Here is an 18,150-nt window from a genome sequence, read left to right as displayed (position 1 = left end):
GACCCAACCTTTAGTTCCTGTTGATATCTTTCTGACGGCCATGATTTTAACATGTGCAAACAATTACAATCATCTTTGCCGTTTTTTTCACATCCTAAACCAAACACAGTCAATACATTTTGTTGCCTCTAGCGCCACCCAAAGGCTATACAGTATATAAAATAAGGCCACAACTAATTGTTGACTATGAACATACTCAACAAAATTAAAGAATAATAATGCATGTATATTAAATTTGCTCATGAGACCATTAATGACAGGAAGCCACACACCATTCAATTGACTTTAACTGAAAAAAGTACAAAAATACTTTATGTAAGTGACACAATTAATGTCAATGAATGCATATTGCAAGTTCTTCAGCTGATTTCAGAAGTTGTGTTTACTGCTCTCTTATCTCAAAATAAATAAATTACATTTATGAAACATTAAATATTACATGTTGAAAGATTAATGACATTTGAGATTAAAATAAATTTGCATTACAGATTGAATACATTCTATTAGTCATTCTGTGTTAACTAACAGTCAGAAATAACAGCAGACAAATTAACACTGACAAGGGAGAAAATAACATTGTTTCATAACTTTACAAGATATGAAAAATAATTAATTGTTGTATGTTATCTCATGTGTTGTGGCGTGAAGATCTTCTTTCAAACCCAGATGTATCTCCATTATTTGTCAGACTGCCGGCCACCTTATCCTGTGTGATTCAGACATAAAACAAGTGATCAATACTGACAATACAATTTTTAAAAATGTGTGCATTGTGTGTCTGCTGTTTTGATAAACTCACCTTCACATTGCCGACCATATCCTCAAAAGATTTGAAAGTAGAAGAGTGTCTGCAGAGAAATATAAGGATGAATTACCCAGTCCACGTTTTTTCTGTTCTATCTTAGTGAAGTATTTTGTTTAACTACACACATCCAACAAGCAGCAAATATAGGAACTGTAGAGACAAACAATGATGGTGTTTTACCTCATAGTGGGCACACTGATGGTGTGGCTCAGGTTGCTGGGTAATGTGAAAGAAGGAAGGGAATTTAACAATTAAAAGTGAGGCTTAGAAACAATACGGATGTTAGGAAAAGCATAAAAAACAATGTAATGTTCAACCAGATTAATCCCATCCTACACTTGGACACTTTGGCCTTGGTAGTGCTACTTTAGACTCTCTGGTCTTACCGTGGTGGGCTTGGAAGAGGCAGAGCTCTGTGGAGTTTGCAGCATGAAGATAAAGATAGACACACAGATAACGTCACACCAGCTTCTGTTTCCACATGGATGAGAACAACAACAGACTTATCAGCTACTGCTGCCGATGTCCAGATGTACTAGTGTGATTGGATTATGGTTGCTTAAACAGACAACACAGGACAGCAGGCCTTCAAATTTAAAGTTATACTTCACCAAAAGTCTTCTCTGAGTTCAAAATAGTCATATTTTACAGAGCATGGATGCTGTGGTCAGCTTGACCTTGAGCTGTTTTCAGTGGATTTCAATAGTCTAGTCCCAATTATAATCAGTTTTCACAGTGGAAAAACTATCAACTACTAATACTTTTCAAGCCTCAATTTTTCATAGTCAAAAGTGAGATTTTTGGTGGGTTATTACCTAAAAATTATGTTGTGCAAAGATATATGAGGACATCTATCACTTATAGCTTTGAAGGATAAGTCAAGGATTATTCTTTATTTTTCTCAGTGAGAATAAATCCCATAAAAAAACAAAAACCAACTAACCTGACGCCCAAAATGGTTTGTTGCATAGAACTATCTCGAAAGCTTCACAATCAATATATTTGATGTTTTACTCATGTTGTTTTTCTGTGTTTTATGTTTCTCAAGTAATCAACACAAAGTAAGTAAAATGTAGCTGTGATGGTTAATTTTTAATACCTATACAAATACCTAGGGTGCTGTTGTCATGTAGTGTCTTGTCATGTCGCACACCAACTGTAATAAGACAATAATTTAACATTTCGTGTCCTCGGTGAGTGTCAGTCTCATACTGACTCTGACAGTTGTTTCACAGAAGATACTCCGACATGTTAAAGTTGGAAAAGCAAAGGTGTCAATAATAAAATTGGCATCGTTTATGTTATAAGTAACACCTGAGCTGCTCTGACTATAACAAGTTGAATGTCTGCTGTGAAAAAGGCAGATAAATTTAACCTCTGTTGAGATGTGTAATTTTTTTTCTTGTAGTTTGCCAGCCTGTAACAGTAATCTCACTTTGCATTTCAAAGCATCGCTCTGACATGTTGCCCACTTGTTGTGACTCTGTTGGTCTCCTGCTTGTCCATCTGCCTGCCTGGTTTAGCCAAACACAGCCTTTTTTTATTTACCAGGCGCCTTGATGCACTGTTAAACCTCAGTCTTCTTTCATTCTACACAAACGTGTGGTGTTTTTATTAATGTGCTAAAGTTGTATCACTGAGAGCAAAAGCTGCTCTCTCAAACTCATTTCTTCTGCTCATTTTGGTTTGTTATGATTCATTACTGAGCAATTTTTATGTCGTTACTCTGGTGTCTGTGACTCTGTGACACATCTTCATGAACACAGTAAACTTGATACTTACACCACAGGTACCCCATATGGAGAAGATGATCTGATAAGATTTTGCAGCAGCTTGATGCATACATTTGCATATTAATGAGCAAACATTGATTTTCCAGAAATTGCTGTAACTCTTTAACACTTCAAGATAATAACTTCAAAGTGATACCAGATATGAAGCATGCAAAGACCGACTTATCTGTATGAAAAATATTTGCTAATTAATGATCTAATTTGCTTAATTAGGGAAAAAGCTGATTTTTCCTGTGAACATGATAACTTAAGAACAATACATAGAAACAACACGAGTACCCCATATGAAGATATATAAAAGATCGGATTAAATTTGGTTTTGTCTCGCTACATACATTTGCATTTTAATGAGGTAAAACTGATGGCTCTTGTTGAACAGGATTGTATTCAACTTTGTTTTTCTTTTCGAAAATTGGGAGGGAGTAGCTAAGCCAACTCTGAGGTTACCTCATCTCTGCCAGTCTCCTGGTGACGACCATGCCCATACTGGACAGCGCAGAAGACGTCACCTGGCCTGCATGAGAGAGACTCTCCCGTGTCCTCACATATCTGCAGATAAAAAGAACGACTAATAGTCAGGATCTGAATGGAGGAAAGCCACAATGTTGCTAACACAAATGAGATGCTTTGCAAACAGGACAGTGCATATGAAGGGCACGAATGTATGAATTCACACACAGAAATGAAACAGTTAACAGCAAGCACATATACGTCAATGGCTATGGTCCATCTGTCCAAAGAAGGTCCCTTCCCCACTCTGATTGAAACGAATGCTTCAGGCCTGGTGTTGCCTGCCAATACTACTGCTCCTTGTGCTAAGTCAGGCTGTAAGGCTATTAATGGGGGACCGATCCTATTTGGTCTAGACAATCCCATCACTTGTTTCTTAGAACAGATCCCTCTTTAGCATGACAGCACAGGACAAAACGTAGGGAGTGCGAATGTTTTTTTTGTTTTTGTTTTTTTTCAGGAAGTGATTTACTCATGATCATCAACACTCACACACTGGAGTGGCTGATGTCCTCCAAAGTGGCAGAGGCTGTGAGATATCTGAAACAAGAAAAGAACATGCAGAAGTTAGTAGACGATTACCTCGACTTAAGAGAGACCACCCCAGTCTTTAGTCATTAGTGTGGTTTTCATGGTTATGTAACCATGTCACACTAAGACAATGTGTGGGAAACGTTCTGACAGCGCAGGGGTTGGGTGTCTTGAATCAGGTAAAACAAGGGAGGTGCATAGTGGAGTGTTTAAGCATCCAGCAGACCTCACTATTTCTTCTGTGTTCCATACAGTGCCAGTCTAAACAGGAAATGTGTGAAGATGTACTTACGGGGCTGAGGTTTGGACTTCTTGCCAGCTTTTGGACAGGTTCTGCTTGATGTTACTGAGAGGGCTCATACCCAGCTGCCTCCTGATGTCTGCTGCATATTTTTCTTTGGCCAAAAGCACCTGTCGCAAGGTCTGAATTTCATCCTCCGTCTATGTTTAGTAAAAACACAAAACACTTTAATTAGACACGACACAATAGTGACCGATTGGTGTTAAACATAATCACTTTTTTACTCCCTGTTTTTGTCATACATTATGATGAATCGCCCAAAAGAGCTGCATCACCTTTGAAAGTTCAAAACGTAGACTGTCTAAGTCCTCCTCTGTGAGATCTGAGGATGAGCATCCATTGATGGATGTTTCTGTTGTCCTCGTGGAGAAGTTTATGGATGATGGAGCTCCACCAAAACCTTAGAAATAAGAAATTCAAAACATTACTTATACTTTACTTAAAGTCCCCCAGTTTGGCATTTATAAGCAGTATAATAACACCTGATCATCATTTAACATTTAAATCATTTATAACAGACTATTACGTAGGTGTAAGGTATTAATGGCTCTCTCAACAACTATAACTCCTCCTGTGGGCACCCATAAGTGGAGGCTGGTGTGGAAACAGATATTGAGAGATAATGACAAACACAGGTGAACACAGGTGTATGGGAAGTTGTAATTGTACATTAATAAACACATCTCTATTGTAATGTGTTATAAAATGTATTAAATGTTTATATCCTGCCTATAAATAAAATAAATAAAGAACTTCAAGTAAAGTGATACCAATATAAATATAATTTGAAATTCTTAAAGAACTGGATGCAGGAGCCCTGCAGAAACCTTCATAAGAGGCATGAGAGATAAATATTAGATAGATAGATAGATAGATAGATAGATAAATAGATAGATAGATAGATAAATAGATAGATAGATCGATCGATAGATAGATAGATAGATGTTGCATACTTTTTAAAAATATGTTAAAAACTTTATTTATATATGACAACAAACAGACGGAGCTGTCCGCGGTGCTGAACTAGCCGGCTAACAGCTAACAGCTAACGGCTAACAGCTAGCAGCTAACGGTACCTGTTGCACACAGTAGCTAACGTTAGCTAGCGCCGACCGCAGACACAAACACGCTGTAAACACGTCAGCTGTCGATTAAACTAATGAGATATTTATGCAGATTAACTGCAGGTGATATATAGACAATGTGAGCTGGTCTTACCTTGTCGGTTCATTGCTGTCGATAAGTTTGGAGTAGCTAGTTGCTGCCTGCCTCCATCCACTCAGCTCAACTCATAAACTACCAGGAGGCAGGTACAGTCAGGATCACCGACGCTATTATTACACACACACACACACACACACACACACACAGAGAGAGAGAGAGAGAGAGGGAGAGGGAGAGAGAGAGAGGTACTAGCCTACGTGAGTTTTTCCATTAAAGCTACTTCATATTTCTATAGAGCACATAGTTGCCTCGGCCAAAACAAATTGCATTTGCAAACATTTTCTCTCTCTGATTTACATTTTGATTGAGGTGTGATATCAACAGTCAAACAAAAACTATAAGATCTATAACGAACAACTGGAGTAAACCAAAAATCAGAGACAAAGTTAAAATTAAAGGAGATTAGAGAACTTCATGTCATAAAACCCCAGTGAATAAGTCAGTCAGTCAGTCAGTCAGCTCCAGCCCCCTGCTGGCTTCTTACTGCAGTGAAATCACCTCACTGCCATCAGGCCATGCAGGAGCTCAGCTGATAAGAGGCCACTGAAGAGTGCACTTAATCACCGTCAAACAGAGCCACTCTAATTTCATGTTAGTTCCTGCATCAGCATAATGATTTGTGGCTCTGTGATTTATGCAAAAACCCTTAATTCCAAATCCCCTTTAAATAATTATATAAGTATCTTTAACAAAATGTACTTGATGTATCAAAAGTGAATGTAGTTAATGCAGCAAAAACTGGCCCCTGTGACTGATACATGACATTATTATCCTGGAAGTAATGGTCCTTTTGGCTTAGTAGTGCTATCTGGTGGTACTGTAAAACAGCACTGCCATAAACCAGAGAGAGACTAAACTGTCTTCATCTATTACTACACCGGTAGCTTCAGGCAAATTTTAGGATTGTTTCAAAGAGTTGAACAACTGTGCAAAAATCACTGCAAAAAATGACACTTTCCTGAAGATAAAAGAAAACCATCAAACAAGCTAGTGCAAAACCATCAGCACAAATCATATATGGTTTATGCACGTTTATTTTATTCATTTATTTATTTATTTTTTTTTTTTTTATTTCATGCGTTTGAAGATGAGTTTTAATGACTTTGCTGCAGGGGTTGTATTTAGCCTGCTTTGTTTCATTTGCCCCATGGAGACAAATATAATTGTAGATAGATAATTATTTTGTGCATTAATTGCACTTTAGTAACTGTTGCAGAATAAAATGGTAAAATAAAGGACTTGTCTCCATCTGCTGGTGAAACATGAAACCACACACTCACAGTGCTGCGTCTCCCACTGAATGCGAACAAATACTTGGCAGCTTTCAGTTGTTTCTTTGGTCACAACAGGAGAAAAAAAACAACAAAAAAACAAAAAACAAACTGTAAAAGTAGCAGAAGGATTTCATATTGGGAGTATGTGTGTTGTATTCTACTTGAGTAATTCTATTTCCTCCTTCTCCCACCACATTTCCCTTTTCACTGCATCATATTGATGACAGCTTTAGCTACTAGTCATTTTGCAGATTTATGTTATTAACTAATCAGATTATTATTGTTAACACTGTGAATGTGGTCATGAATGGTTGTTTGTCTCTATATGCCAGGCCTGTGATAGACTAGTGACCTGTTCAGGGCGTACCCCGCCCTCACCCAATGTCAGCTGAGATTGGCTCCAGCCCCCCCTCAACCCTACAAGCATAAGCAGTATGGATGGATTGTGAATTATAATATCATAATGATTAAACTATAATTAAAATAGAATTAACAAATAGATTATGTATCATTATTACAATACCTGACCATATATAAAGAAATTAAAATTTGTATTAATTTACCCGTTGCAATATTAGAATGATTTTACACATGATTATATATACATGATAAATAATTATAATCTAATAAAGTAATATAACATACATTATTCTAAAATGGTTCATTTTGTTGAGAATTGATTGTACTTATGTACTTTTGAATGCAGGATGTTTACTTGAAACTGCTGCTTGTACTGAGGTATAACATTTGAGTTCTTCTTCCACCACTGCAGACCTGGCATGAGTTGAATGTTTTATCTGTGCATTAGCACCAATGTGCTTGTGCATTAGCAAATTTCACATGTTTTTGTGTCAAACTTTAGTCTAGTAATTAAGATTTGAACCTTCTCCAAACTGTACAAACCGAATATCTTACAAAGACTAACCCCTTACTTTTATTATCTGCACAATCTGATAAGGACACAAGTCAAAATGTTCATGAATATTTATTCAACAACAGCAAATCAGATCAATGATCCACTTGTTTTCTTCCAGACACACAATTACCATGCTACAACATAAACGTTAAGATTTATACTTTATATGGGCCAAGTGTATGTACAAGCCACCTTAACCATTAAACCATTCCTGGCAAAATGTAATGGTTACATTACAACACCATACCAGTTAAAATTATAGCCAATCATCATTTGAAACATGACAAAGTATGAAATAAATAAAATTCCAAAAATGCATCATATAACCATTTCACTATAGTTACACTATATACTATATTATCTTTTTATGGAGTCATTTCCTGATCATTGATCCATTATAATTTTTTTAAACACACAGTGCATTCAACTTAGAACATTTACAGTAGCATTTTTCAGTATCTCAATGAAAAAGCCATGACAGGAACATCTATGTTTCATAAAGGGTTACAGGAAACATCATACAAGGGCCACAGAGGTCAACATCCATACCGTTAATAGCAGAGGGTGGGCAACAGGAGCTCACCAATTGTAAACCATTGAAACACATTATTAGCAGTTATGAAATGACAAAGTGGCAAAGATGTTCATGGCAATCTATGGCAATTTGAAAATGTGTTGCAGTATATGCAAATTCAACAGTATGAAAAATCTATAGAGTCATTTTCCTCAGAGCTGCCTGTGGCACTGGCTCACAGATGATATGCCTCATGAGCTCCTTACTCTACATGGATTTCAAAAAAAGTCAAAAACGATAAACGATCACAGCATTGGACAAAATCTCAGAGTCATCAGACTTCAGTTCAAAACACAAGGACTAAAACATGATGTAGTGAATTTTCCTCCCCACCTAAAATATCCCCATGTGGATATTCTGTAGTCAGCTTTATTTCCCAAAATAACTCTGCAACATGTTTTTTTTCACATCAATTTAACTTCAACACAGCTCAGAGTTAAAACCTGTCACCAGGGCTGAACCAGGGCTGCTGCTGCTGCTGCTGATAGAGATCTGTTATTTCTACCTCTGAACAGCTGATCAGTCAGCTCCATCACCTGGAGGCCCTTGGCTTCATATAGCACAAAATCAATAAGAGAAAACAAAAATAACTGCCACAGTAGGATGAAATGAATGTCTTTCACTTTCAATGAGCTGTGATGTCTGTGAAAAAAAAAAAAAAAAAAAGACAGCAGCAACTCATGATGATGACCCATGATTCCAATAACCTACAAACTAGGAAAAATGAAAATAAAATGTAAAATACAAAAAAAATACATTATTAAAATGTTAATTATCAATGAGATTAATTTTAAAGCTAATGCTTCTAATTTATGAATCCAATGTCAACATTTTTAATAAATCACATGTAACTGCTAATATGTCAAAAAAAAAGAAAAAGAAAAAATTATGAATCAATATAAAAGTTACCTGTTCAGTGCAGCAGGAAAAAGAGAAAAATAGTCAACATCCTGAAATAAAGCTGTGGCAGAAAAAAACTGTCTGCAAATAAAGCTGTGTGCCTTTACAACCCCATGATTCACGTTAAAAACACTCCGGGGAGCAGACAAGAGACAAACAAACACAGCGCCAAAGACGTACCGGAGGTCTGACGATGGCAGGCGGCGTTTTCAACTGAAACGTTATTGATTGCAAATCAGAAGTGAAAATCATACTAATATATGACATCTCTGTTCTTGAAGGTTTTTGATGCCACCAGCTAACCCCAACAAACACATCTCTCCAACCAGCACCTCCCTGAGCCATGGCTCTCCTTTCCTCTAGCATAAAATAGCACGTAAACTTTACCTCCTCTACCTCCTCCTCCTCCTCCTCCTCCTCCTCCTGTTCCTCCTCCTCCTCCTTGAGAACTGTACTCATATGAACATATTGCACGTACGTATGCACCTACATTATGAGTCTTGCAAAGTAAAAATGTTGCAGAAAATGTGGAGACCATGTTTTAGAAACAGTGCATGCTACACCATGATGCAAAATATGGGAGAGGGGAAGTGGGGTAGGCGACCTGTGTGGTTAAAGGCCAAGAAATACAAAAGAAGAAATAAAAAGGAAACACTTTAGTTGTTTCTCTTTTCTTCTCGCACTAAGGGGAAAGGGGGAGGGGAGGGGGGGCAAGTAGGTGGACCAACCAGGGAGGGGTGTAAGGGATGTGACTTCAATAGTTCCTTTCATGGGCCATGCTTACTCGTCCCTCTCCTCCACATGGCTCCCTTTCTGAAGCGGAAAGATGGATTGCCCCTTTCTTTCGTCTGACTGAGGTGGAGCAGGGAAGCAGGCAGGACCGCAGGCCAGGATTGATGGGAGCAGAGGGTTAGTTGAAGCCGGTGTCAGTGTGGTAGGAGTGGTGCCCATCCGATGTTAACTGGGTTGTCTCTGTTGCTGATGGTTGCAGCACTATAGGGTCACCACCAGCCTCTGTTTGACAAAGGGACACAACATTTTTAGTGTTTGCATGAAGTCTCGTCCTGTTCGTAATACTCTACCATTTTCAAAATGGGAGTGAAGACACAGACTGTTGAGTCTCACCTCTCTCATCAGACTGCAGCTGAGCCTCCAGGTCCTCAGGGGACACATAAAAGTCCTGGTCCTGGCCCTCCCGAGGCCGTGGTTTACATCTTCCACAGCAGCAGTTACAGCAGCAACACAGGCAGCAACAGAAGTAGCAGCCAGTAGCCAGGCCGCAGAATACAAACAGAGCCTGCAGCAAATCAGATTCATGGGAAGAAGCAAAAGAGACAGAGATAATAGTAAATGTGTGCGCAAAGTATGAGAAAAGGAAGCATAAATGGAAAATGCATACAGTAAATTGTGCAGGTTTTCACTCTGTCTCACCTTTGCCCACCAGCTTGACAGGACAAAATAAGTGTTAACATTCTCCTCTCCAAACTGCTCAGCCACATACAGTCCCAGAGAGCCATATTTGTCGTAAATATTACGCTTCGTGGGGTCATTCAGAATCGCATGTGCGTTGTTTATCTCCTTGAACTTATCTGCTGCTTCTGGATTGTCAGGATTCTTGTCAGGGTGGAACTTCAACGCCAGCTTCCTGTGCAGAGGAAGGCGGAAAATGACAAATCAAACAGAAGCGAGCACATTCGCAGTAGAGGTGGTCCATTATGTGAGGTTGGGCAAGACACAGAGCGACGCCTCACCTGTAAGATCTCTTAATGTCATCCCCAGTGGCCATCTTTTCAACTCCCAACACGTGGTAGAGAGACTCACCAGCGGTGGACAGGGAGCGCTGCCTCTGCTGCTCAGCCATGATGCCTTATGTCCACGGGCTGGGCACAGAAACAGAAAGATAAATGCACTGCTTGGGCTGCACAGCATTCTCCGCGAGCAAACCTACAGGGCGAGACCTGTTTATCACGATGTATCAAAAATATCAAGCTTTTAATTAAAGTGAGGCCTGTGTGATTGATCCTCCTGACTGCCGGCAACAGCTGGTCCAGTGCTGTTTCGATTAGATGCAACTGTCCTGTACATGTTACATATGGAAAAATCTGGCTCTGTGTGAAATTTAGGGAAAAGTAGTCAAAAAGGGCTTAAGGTGCAGCCTGCTGGATTTATTGCATTTTCCTCCACTGATCTAATGTCCCCCGGATTTTCAGTGTATTTGCACAAATGATGTGAATTGCTCTACATGATACTGTGACATCTTGGCAGGACCACTGACAGCCTTTGCTGCTGTAAGTAAATCAGTAACTGACATCCATACAGTCAGTGGTGCTGCCAGAGAGCAGGGTTTATTGAGTTGATGCTGCAAGTTAAAAAAAAAAAAAAAAAAAAGCCATTCCTGAGAATATAGCTACCTCCCCATGGGTGTCATCTTGACACAAATGAATAGCCCCTGTTCCATTTGAAGCCCTGTATATGAAGCGCATTTCAACATTTTCACCACAAACAACCTGTTCTGACAAATGAGTGTCAAATTTCTCTTTGTTCCGAATCGCATCCCGTCGTAAATTGTCTACAAGGAGGATTAAGACTCTGAGTATACGATGCTAGGAGCATAATCTCTGTGCAAGCATCATCAGCAGCACGGCTATAGCGCACAGCATCCATGTTGGTTTGGTTCGCTTCCTGGCCTGTTCTTGATGCAAGACAGGGATGGATCGTCAGCAGTAATTTTCAAGGGCAAGGGGCAGAGAGTCAGGGAGGAATAAGAACTCGAAATGCACGACAAGGCTCACCTTTCCGTCGGCTCCGATGCGCTGCAAAGCTCACGATCCCGGCAGGTTATAACGTTGGAGGCTGAAGCGTGACTATGGCCGCATCTCGCACGTACCCAGACCCTCTCTGGCTCCCACCACACGACCATGGACAGCTGCAGCAGTACGCTGACTCCGCCCACAACCCCCCCACCACCACCATGGCGACCCGACGTGTGCGTGCACAAACAGACTGGAATAATGAGGAAGATGATGATGATGATGATGATGATGATGGTGGTGGGAAAGAATGCAGGATGCAGAAGCTGAAGCCACAGCTTGACTTTTGCTCACACAGTCACAGAAACTGTAACATTAGAGCGCAAACACATTATTATTATTATTATTATTATTATTTATTATTATAATAATTTTTAAATTATTTTTCCTCATCTTCTATTTTGTCCAGGCTAACTGTGTCCCTCTGTTCCCAGTGTTTATGCTAAGCTAGGCTAATAGGCTGCTGCATGGCCCCTGCTTCATGAGAAATAAATCTTCTTATGTCACTCTTTGACAAGGCAAAATAAGAGTGAGCTATCTAACAGTGCCACATGTTCTCAGGGCTCTTGAGCTTGCAAACACTGTCAGACAACTAAGAACGGGTATTAATGTTGATTCACTTATAGGCCCAAACTTTCCTACTGTGACGACTCAAAATGTTCTCTGTGAATAGGGTCTGTTGGACTGAGTTAGTTCAAAAGATTCTTTACCGTGTCAGTGTAGATACAGAATACAGGCCTACAACACAAGACTGACACCAACATCAGTGGGAACCACATTATTTACATAGTTCAAATGTAAATGTGGACTGTCCTGCAGAGGATGTGTTAGTTTGAGACGTGGAAGGAAGCTATTCACACTGAAAGGATACTGGGATCTTATGTAGCTATATGGCATTGTATTTCCCTGGAAACTAAATTCACATTGAGTTTGAAGCAATGGTTACAAAAAGTAAAGGCACCAAGATTTACATTTTTTTTTTTTTACCTTTTACTATATATTACTGGGCAGATGATTTAATTTGAACCATAACGTTATGTCTGTGTCTAATCTTTCAGCTGTTGTAAAACATCTGACTTTCCCTTTGTGAGTGGGACAATCTACCAACTGGGGTGTCATGCCTGGATAATCCACAGCAAAAGTAGGGCAGATGCCTGGGGCCCATAACCCATCCATGGGCCCCTGAAAGACACTGTCTTGTCTTTTGCACCATCTTACTCAGATTTTGTTCCCAGACCTAAATAAATGCCCCAGTTTTAGAAACATACATGGAAGTATTATTATGACACCGCAAAGGTCACCACAGCCATTTTTAATGTTATAGGCTCCACCTGTGGTTTTCCTGCTGTATCAAGTATCTGCAATGAAAAAGGCATATTGTAAAGGCCTGTACTGTAATTCATAGGGCACTTAGATGAAATCCCCCACCTCTACAAATGATAGTAAACCACTAAGCCGTAGCTAAGAAACTCTGATATCATAATCCCATTCTACCTAAAATACACACTCAGTTAACATACTATATGCAGAATCAGAATCAGAATCAGAATCAGAATCAGGTTTATTGCCAAGTATGTTTTCACGTACAAGGAATTTGTTCTGGTGAATGGTGCAGAGCGCACCAAAACACCGAGGCAGCCATCTGCGGCGCCATTTAAAAAGGAGTAGTTAAAATAAATTTATTTTAACTACTCCTTTTGCATTCTTTAAGATGATAACATTCAATTTAACCATATATTTAAGTGTCATAAGAGTCAGAGACTGGAGACAGAGAGAATTATAAAAACTATGACAACTGTGACCCTTCTAGTCTGGCAATAGGGTCGGGACAAACAGTTATTGGCCTTAGGTTTTCTGCCTGCCAGTTACATTAGTTTTTGTGATCGAAAATAACCCAAAAAATCTAAAATAATGAAGGTATCAAAGCTAGATTCTGGCACAGGGCCTTTCTACAATATAGGGAAACAAAATTAGCTAATAACAGGGATCAATTCCCAAAGTATCAATACTACTAACACAGTCTTGTTTTGAGTATCAGTATTAGCATCATTTCCTGAGCACATGAACTTTTTAGTTGCATCTCTGCTGCACCGTAATCACCTCTTTAGTTCAGAAATGATAAAAATTTTCTAATTAGCACTGAAAACTTCATTGTGTTTAAACATACATGCGATCAACAAACATGAGTACAGTAAAAAAAAAAAAAAAAAAAAAAAAAAAAAAATGTTTTTGATGTAAATTTTTGTTAAAATTTTGGTGGTAATTAAAGTATATTCAAAAATAGCCTCATAAATCTTGACATTGCAGATGCAGATAAATAAACAAACAGTAAACTCACATCCGAACATTTCACTTCGCCGACTCCGACTGTTCCTCGGCAACCGTGACGTCACTGTGCCCGCCAATCGAAGAGCTCGCAGGGCTGACGCTCCTATCGCGAGTTTTCCCCGTTAGCTTGGTTAGTTAGCTAGCTGCGAAAAGCTTGATTGTGTACCCTCATTTTACAGGTATTTTTTAATTATTTGGAAAGCGCCCAGAGGACTGCACATTGCTGTTTTACAACTGCCCGCTCACGCCAGCGAGAAAGGATAATCGCCGGACCTTGTTTTTGCACGGTGGGTTGTGTAAACGCACACAGTCTGCTAACTAGCCAGGAGGAAATGGGTTTGTTTTGGAAGCGTCGGATAATCTCTGAATTATTTTTTAGCGACGATAACAAGCGTACGGACGCTATTTAAGCGCAGGAATATCGCGGCATTCGTTTTGTTAGTAATTGTTGTCAGTAGCGTATGTACTGTGTGTTTGTGTTCAATTGTTAATAACTGTCTGTGCGCGGTTGTAACGTTTCTGTTCATGTAGGTACAAACTGTGACCGAGCCGTGTCAGCCTTGCTCACGTTTTGCTATATAACCAATGGATTTCTTACTTTTCAGCATCCCAATGATGAGTTATGCTGAAAAGCCAGAGGACATCACAAAAGAAGAGTGGATGGACAAACTGAACAATGTTCACATTCAGAGGGCGGACATGAATCGGCTCATTATGAATTACCTGGTGACAGGTGAGGCATCCAACCTGAGGACAGCGACTGTGAGCTGAATATACAATCAGTACACATAGGAATACATCAGTCTTAACAAGGGCTGCAACTAACAATTAATAGCATTATCAATTAATATATTAAATTAATTGAATAATATATATTTTTTTTTAAGTGCCAAAAAACTGTGGAAAAATGTTTCCAGAAGTTTAAAGCACTGTGCAAAATATATTGGATTTTCTCTCACTTAAAGCTAAGAAACACGGCAAGAGCTCACAATGACAAGCTGCACGGGGGAATGTTTGGCATCTTTACTTTCAAAAAGACTTTGACAATTAATCAAATCCATTCCAAGTAGTCTTAGTGACAACTGCACAGGAAAACTCTTGACACCAAAAGAAAGCCAGAGGATCCTGACCACCGTCCATCATTTGAAGTCAGTTTATTAAGATGTTTCGGTCCTCAGACCTTCATCAGGATTCTGACGACTGACCTGTCTTAGTAAAGTGAGTTTAGTCACTGAGTTAACAGATTATTTAATGAATCAACTAATCACTGCAACTCTATTCTTCACAATCATTTATTTCTTTGGGTCTGTCTGTATCTGTTGCACATGTTTCTAGAGGGTTTTAAGGAGGCAGCAGAGAAGTTTCGGATGGAGTCTGGCATTGAGCCGAGCGTGGACCTGGACTCTCTTGATGAAAGGATAAAGATTAGAGAGATGATCCTGAAGGGACAGATACAGGAAGCTATCGCGCTCATCAACAGCCTACACCCAGAGCTGCTCGACACCAATCGATACTTGTATTTTCATCTGCAGGTACATTTGCACAAAGCATTGCAATAGCTATCAGTAGTTCTGATCATAGTATGTGCCTCGTTTGGTGTCATGTCAGTGGCAGACAGAAGATGTTAGCCTGGGATTAATTTGGGGTGAACTTTACAGACTTTGCAAACATAAATGAAGATATCCTCTCTTAGCAGCAGTGACAGTAAGGCATAGTGGCAGTGTTAAAGTGTAGTGAGCAGTGTTTAAGTGTAACCCCTTCCATCCGCTGTAGGTAATAACCCAGGCTGTCACCTTTTACAGTTAAGTAGGAAAATTATGCTATGAATTTATGGTACTGTGCTAAATGCTAAACTTCAATATTCACTAAGTGTTCTTTATTCCCTCTGCAGCAGCAACATTTGATTGAGTTAATCAGGCTAAGGGAGACTGAGTCAGCACTGGAGTTTGCCCAGACACAGCTGGCCGAGCAGGGAGAGGAGAGCCGAGAGTGTCTGACAGAGATGGAGAGGACACTAGCTCTTCTGGCCTTTGACAACCCAGAGGAGTCACCCTTTGGAGACCTGCTCAACATGATGCAGCGGCAAAAGGTAAGAATTAGAATGATTTGTTATTTTGATTCACCACAATACTCCCTCTCAGTATTGAGTTGCTGAACAAATCAGAGGTGTTGGCAGCGATTCTAGGATGCTTTCGCAGATCTGGTTTGGTTCATTTGGTCCAAACCAAGGAAACAAAAATGATTATTATTATCTTTTATCTCTGTAACATTACATTACAAACTGTCCATGAGTTGGTTTGAACCGAACCAAACACCTTAAGTGTGAAAACCCCCTTAGATCACCTGGAACCAGGATACCTGATTCAAAAGTGTGTGAGTCGTCATGTAAGCATTAAGGACATAATGAATAAGTAGTTGTGCTAGAAATGTGTTTATTTCATTTTGGCTGCAACACATCTCTTGGTGCTCAGGTGTGGAGTGAGGTGAACCAAGCTGTGCTGGACTATGAAAACAGGGAGTCGACACCCAAACTGGCTAAACTCTTGAAGTTACTGCTGTGGGCACAGAATGAGCTGGACCAGAAGAAGGTGAAATATCCCAAAATGACTGACCTTAGCACGGGCACCATCGAGGACCCCAAGTGAACATAACGGAAAAGAACAACCACCTTCCACGTCTCCTTAATTTATGATCAGTCAGTGACTGTGTGACAACCAGGTAACATATATGTATAAACAAATTCTACGTTGTTTTTTTTCATGTTTCATTCATGAGAAGTAAGACTTAACTCATTGTGCAAACTGTAAATTGCTGTATTTGCAAAGTGACAAAAACTATTTAGTTTAAATACTGATCCTGGATTTTTAGAAAGTTCTTGGAAACAGCAAAATTCAAATTGCTGTTTTATATTTTGTCTTTCTAAAGCCTAAGCCAGTAGTATTATTTATTGTGGCCTCTTTTCCCTGCCGAGAGCTGGTGGTACAGAAGAACAATGTTAATACTGTGGTGTGTGAGGAGCCAGAATCAAGGCTCAGCTTGTAATGGTTCAAACTTTAAAACAGCAGATATACAATTACCCTTTTTAACAAAGATAAGTTAAGATTGAGATTACACGCTGATCTTAATTAAATTAAAATCTAAATTTCTTACACCAAATGTGAATATTTTTTCAATTAAATGGAAAGATACACTTTATTAATATAATATAATTTTAATTAATGTAATGTTTTACAATTTTATTTAGTATGATGTTTGAACATTTCCTATGAAATCACTTGCTTTCTGCACCTTGAAATTTGATTGTACCTTTACAGTATGTCAATGGAATGAACTGCCTTGTGATATGATCGTTTCACGTGTATGTTTGAGAAGGTGAAATATGGCCTGAATGAGGGTGAAATCAGAGATGGCTTTCTGACTGAGTTGAGCCCCAAGCATGCTCCAAATGGTCGTGTTTGGTTTTATGTTACAGGGGTTTGACTTTAGGATGATCTTCCACCAGTCTCAGTGATGGAGGCAGGATTTATGCGCTGCTCCAGTCAAGAAATGCTAAGTAATGAGGGGGCTGCAATGGCTGTTTTCAAGTTGAAACTCTCAAATTTAAAATCCAGTCAGACTGAGAAATGATTTTGTTCATTGACTTTGTTTTGATAATTAATAACAATGATCAAAACCACTGAAATTTTGGCCGGTCACAGAACCTCCTGTTCATTTTGCCACTTTTAGCTGTTAGTATTTTCACTTTAACTGCATGTAAGTGTATCCTTTTTACAGTGGGGAAAGGCACTTGTTCTTGTTTATTTTGTTTGTTTGGTTGGTTTACTTTTATAAAAAAGAAAAAAACAAACTTGCTGCTAGTCGTCCATCCTTAACTTCTTTTAAGGTTGTATTGTCTTTGTAGATATTGGCTTTGACAAACCCTGAGACCCAGAGAGCTCACATCCCTTTTATTATTCAACATTTTTAAGATCAGATTTGCAATTATTAAAATAAATAAAACTTTTGTGAACCATAAATGAGCTGTTTTTCATTTTCTGAGTTGTGAGTGTATATGTGTGCAAATTTCATGGGAGAATGCACTGGTCAGAGAAGGGTTCCTCCGGAAAAGGTTGTTGCAAGCTCTTCATTTTACTGTAAAAACTAGATGATGGCTTTGCAGTAAACCCTGGCGCTTGACACACAAG

General features: G+C 39.1%; 3 protein-coding genes across 6 annotated transcripts; 1 reads left to right on the top strand and 2 right to left on the bottom strand.

Annotated features, from left to right (window-relative positions):
• Positions 1–269: 269 nt before the first annotated feature.
• Positions 270–5,640, bottom strand: LOC139620978 (tumor protein D54-like). Of its 3 annotated transcripts, none has more exons than XM_071477099.1 (9): positions 5,159–5,640; positions 4,216–4,340; positions 3,932–4,080; positions 3,601–3,648; positions 3,046–3,147; positions 1,192–1,276; positions 986–1,021; positions 800–848; positions 270–706 (listed from the first exon to the last, which is right to left on the bottom strand). In XM_071477099.1, exons 1-8 carry the CDS (start codon positions 5,169–5,171, stop codon positions 822–824), a joined length of 585 nt encoding a protein of 194 aa, XP_071333200.1. In that variant the 5' UTR covers positions 5,172–5,640; the 3' UTR covers positions 270–706; positions 800–821. The 3 variants fall into 3 exon arrangements, with proteins under 3 accessions (XP_071333200.1, XP_071333198.1, XP_071333199.1); XM_071477097.1 differs by having other exon boundaries at positions 1,192–1,218; positions 5,159–5,635; XM_071477098.1 differs by lacking the exon at positions 1,192–1,276 and having other exon boundaries at positions 5,159–5,636.
• Positions 5,641–7,407: 1,767 nt separating this feature from the next.
• dnajc5aa (DnaJ (Hsp40) homolog, subfamily C, member 5aa) lies at positions 7,408–14,094 on the bottom strand. Of its 2 annotated transcripts, XM_071477101.1 has the most exons (6): positions 13,977–14,094; positions 11,621–11,945; positions 10,580–10,708; positions 10,260–10,473; positions 9,954–10,125; positions 7,408–9,842 (listed from the first exon to the last, which is right to left on the bottom strand). In XM_071477101.1, exons 3-6 carry the CDS (start codon positions 10,687–10,689, stop codon positions 9,739–9,741), a joined length of 600 nt encoding a protein of 199 aa, XP_071333202.1. In that variant the 5' UTR covers positions 10,690–10,708; positions 11,621–11,945; positions 13,977–14,094; the 3' UTR covers positions 7,408–9,738. The 2 variants fall into 2 exon arrangements, with proteins under 2 accessions (XP_071333202.1, XP_071333201.1); XM_071477100.1 differs by lacking the exon at positions 13,977–14,094 and having other exon boundaries at positions 11,621–13,162.
• Positions 14,083–17,982, top strand: LOC139620977 (glucose-induced degradation protein 8-B homolog). The gene is made up of 5 exons (XM_071477096.1): positions 14,083–14,253; positions 14,572–14,699; positions 15,302–15,498; positions 15,858–16,055; positions 16,438–17,982. The coding sequence occupies exons 2-5, from the start codon at positions 14,579–14,581 to the stop codon at positions 16,609–16,611; spliced, it is 690 nt and encodes a 229-aa protein (XP_071333197.1). The 5' UTR covers positions 14,083–14,253; positions 14,572–14,578; the 3' UTR covers positions 16,612–17,982.
• Positions 17,983–18,150: the final 168 nt, after the last annotated feature.

Source organism: Trachinotus anak, unplaced genomic scaffold (genome assembly GCF_046630095.1).
Source record: "Trachinotus anak isolate AG129_WGS33_773 ecotype Australia unplaced genomic scaffold, CSIRO_AGI_Tana_v1 ptg000004l, whole genome shotgun sequence".
Taxonomy (NCBI): Eukaryota; Metazoa; Chordata; class Actinopteri; order Carangiformes; family Carangidae; genus Trachinotus; species Trachinotus anak.
Note: the sequence above shows the minus strand (reverse complement) of the source record. Positions and strands in the feature narration are given on the sequence as shown.